The following is a 2,802-nucleotide window of genomic DNA, read 5'->3' as shown; positions in this document are numbered from 1 at the left end:
GTGAAGGAATCACGGCAGCAGCGATCCGGTGAGCAGGCTCCATTTGGAGCGCTATAAATGAAGTAAAATTTGGAAGGGTAAGTTCAGTGGTTTCAGGAGAGGTGTTCTGCAACATTGGACAGCGCTCATGCAGCTGGGCTCATTGAGGAAGGTAATAACGAGGAGGAAGCATTGTGCAACATGATTGAGGCCAAATGTACCGATCCAACACGTCAGAGTACGCGGTAGGTTTTAGTGTTCCCACTGTGCAGACAGAGCTACGGCAAGGCAGCCGAACAAGCGCGAATCGATTAACTACTATGGGGAACCAAACATTCCTGACCAATGCGCTGAGTCTCAGAGACCACGTGTTGGGAAGATACTGCGAGGTAAAAAGCGAAGTGAATGGCTTCACGGAGAGATTGTTTGCCGAGGCTGGCTGGGTGCCCGTAACGTTATCTCCCTATTTCCGTGCTCCATGGCTGGGCCTCTATAGCTGGGCTACGGGGCTGGGCTGAATGGAACTATAACGCACGTGAGGTGAGTCATGGCGGAAAGAAAAACTCCAGGAAGGAGCGTCACGTGATAAAAGGAAAGGCCGCGAAAGCATAGAAGAAGCAAGGAAACTAGGAAGGAGCATGACGTCACGCATCCACCCTTCGCAAGCCAACTCTCCATGAAGCCGTTCAATTCTCTTTTTAACTCTCCCGTGGCTCCAAAGGTAAGCCCATCGCGTGTCTTCTGAGTCTCAGTGGACTCGCCCAAAAATATTTGGTTCCCAGAAGCTTTCCCAAAAGCTTTTTTTTTTTCTTTTCTTTTTCTTTCTTTTTTTATCGATCCGAGCTTATTCAAGTGCTATCTGCCAATCGCCCTGTGCTCATTTAAACTTGGTCGTTTCTTGCAACGTACACATTTACGCGTACCTTCGTTGAAACGTCCGAGTGCGGCAGCTGCATGCTGCTGCCGAGCCCGTTCTGACTTCTTGCGCGTATAAGAACAGCGCGTGCAGAGCGCGGCTTGGGGAAATATAATAATGCCTATACCGTTATTATATGATTGCGTGCTGGGCCAACGTAGGTACAAGAGCTGGGCCACGGTCCACGAGCTGGCCACCGTGATTTGCCTTGCGAGGCGAGAAGCAAAACAAAGATGCGCAGGCGACCAGCAGAAACGCCGGCATGGCGTCTGCAGTTTTCTGAAACTCCCGTGTTCATTGTGGTGTTACCAACTTTAAACAGAAATTGAGCAGTAATGGCGAACGATCTGGCGCTATATACATGTGGTCTCAAGAAAGACGGACTCCTCACTTCTCTATGCCGGGGACAAAAAATAACTAGGATCTATAGGAGGCAGCATGACATCATGCTGCTCCCCTTCGCAAGTCAGCTGCTTCCTTTGTTCGGTCGGGACTTCGTGTATACTGTCCGCATCAGCGCGTTATTGCGTGTCCATTAGAACACTTGCGGTCTTATTTGGGGTGTAGAGGTGACGTATAAGGTCAGGCAGTTTGAGAAGCCACTCTGCGGAGAAATAACGCTATAACTACTGCACGTGAGCAAATTTTATGTTGCTATTCGTGCTGAAAGCACCGTAATCTCAGACGTAGAGGGACTCCAGTTCTGCGGTCGGACCAGAGACGCACCGAGGGGCGGGCCAGCATGCTGGCGAGCAGGCGGTAGTAGTCGCGGAAGCGCCACCGTCCCATGAACTTGAGCCGAAGTCTGTGCTCCCCGAGTAGCGTGGAAGGGGCCAGGCGAAGCGGCGAAGTCTCGACGCTGACGAGCGCGGGGAGGCCCACACGGTTGGAGGCAGCCAGCAGTTGCGCGAACAGGGCGCCGGCGTCAGCCACGTCGCCCCGGTAAGGCCACGTGAAGCCGCCCCGATCCAGCAAGGACCTGCGCCCCGCACACTGATGGGATGTGGACCGAAGTGGCAAACCGCACCTGTCGCCCCATAGCCGACCATGCCTGGTGATGCACTCGCGGAAGCCAAAGACGACAGTGACGACACACCGAAAAGCATTTACTTATCACTGCTGCAAACAAAATGCTGGGTTGGAAGAAGCCGCAGGAAATGCTTACTCACAGACATTACGCCGAGAAATTCAAGTAACTTGTCTCAGCACCAAGAAAGCTTATCGCGAAAGCCAGTACCGTGCTTTGAGGCCTAACCGGAAATCTTTAGCGCAATGGTCCTAAAAAGCTTACCAAAGAGCAGCGGGTAAGACCGCGCGCGTTGGCATTCCGAAACAAAAGGGCACAGTTCCTCACTTGCCCATTTCACCCTCGCCGTGAAGCGGCAGAGCGTTATAGGGGCCCCAGTCCCATTTACTCTCTATAGTTGAAGCCACTGTGACCAACCATGTCCGACTGTCATGTGGGAATGACCAGAACCAGACAACGGCCGGTATTTTGTAGCGATGCCTTTCCGGTGCTAATGCCTTTTCGCGCTTATCGGGCTTTGTCAGTGGTCAGAGCGACGGTCCGCTCGCTTTATCAACGGGATCAGCCGGCCGTGAGCGGTGTATGATAAGACTAGTATAGAATAAGTCATAAGGCATCGCTACAAAATACCGGCCAAGGTCATGCATCCCCACAAACGGAAACTGCATAACTGCCTGAAACCCGGCAAAAGAACAATACTGCGAATCACCGCTTGCAGTTAAGTTGGGTCCCGACCACTGCGGCGTGCTGTGGGACACGGTGCCCTGTGGCCCATTCTTATTTGCGAAGACATTGCCGCTATTCAGTTGAAATACGTATTTCTCTTTGCCGCTTCTAAACTCTTTTTTTGTTATTGTTGTTGCTAAGATTGCGAGTGAAA

At 52.0% G+C, this 2,802-nt stretch overlaps 1 protein-coding gene across 1 annotated transcript; it reads right to left on the bottom strand.

Annotated features, from left to right (window-relative positions):
* Positions 1–1,533: 1,533 nt before the first annotated feature.
* On the bottom strand, positions 1,534–2,323 carry LOC125944587 (uncharacterized). Its single transcript, XM_049665086.1, has 2 exons — positions 2,187–2,323; positions 1,534–1,874 (listed from the first exon to the last, which is right to left on the bottom strand). Exons 1-2 carry the CDS (start codon positions 2,219–2,221, stop codon positions 1,550–1,552), a joined length of 360 nt encoding a protein of 119 aa, XP_049521043.1. The 5' UTR covers positions 2,222–2,323; the 3' UTR covers positions 1,534–1,549.
* Positions 2,324–2,802: the final 479 nt, after the last annotated feature.

Source organism: Dermacentor silvarum, chromosome 3 (assembly GCF_013339745.2).
Source record: "Dermacentor silvarum isolate Dsil-2018 chromosome 3, BIME_Dsil_1.4, whole genome shotgun sequence".
In the NCBI taxonomy this organism is placed as follows: domain Eukaryota; kingdom Metazoa; phylum Arthropoda; class Arachnida; order Ixodida; family Ixodidae; genus Dermacentor; species Dermacentor silvarum.
Note: the sequence above shows the minus strand (reverse complement) of the source record. Positions and strands in the feature narration are given on the sequence as shown.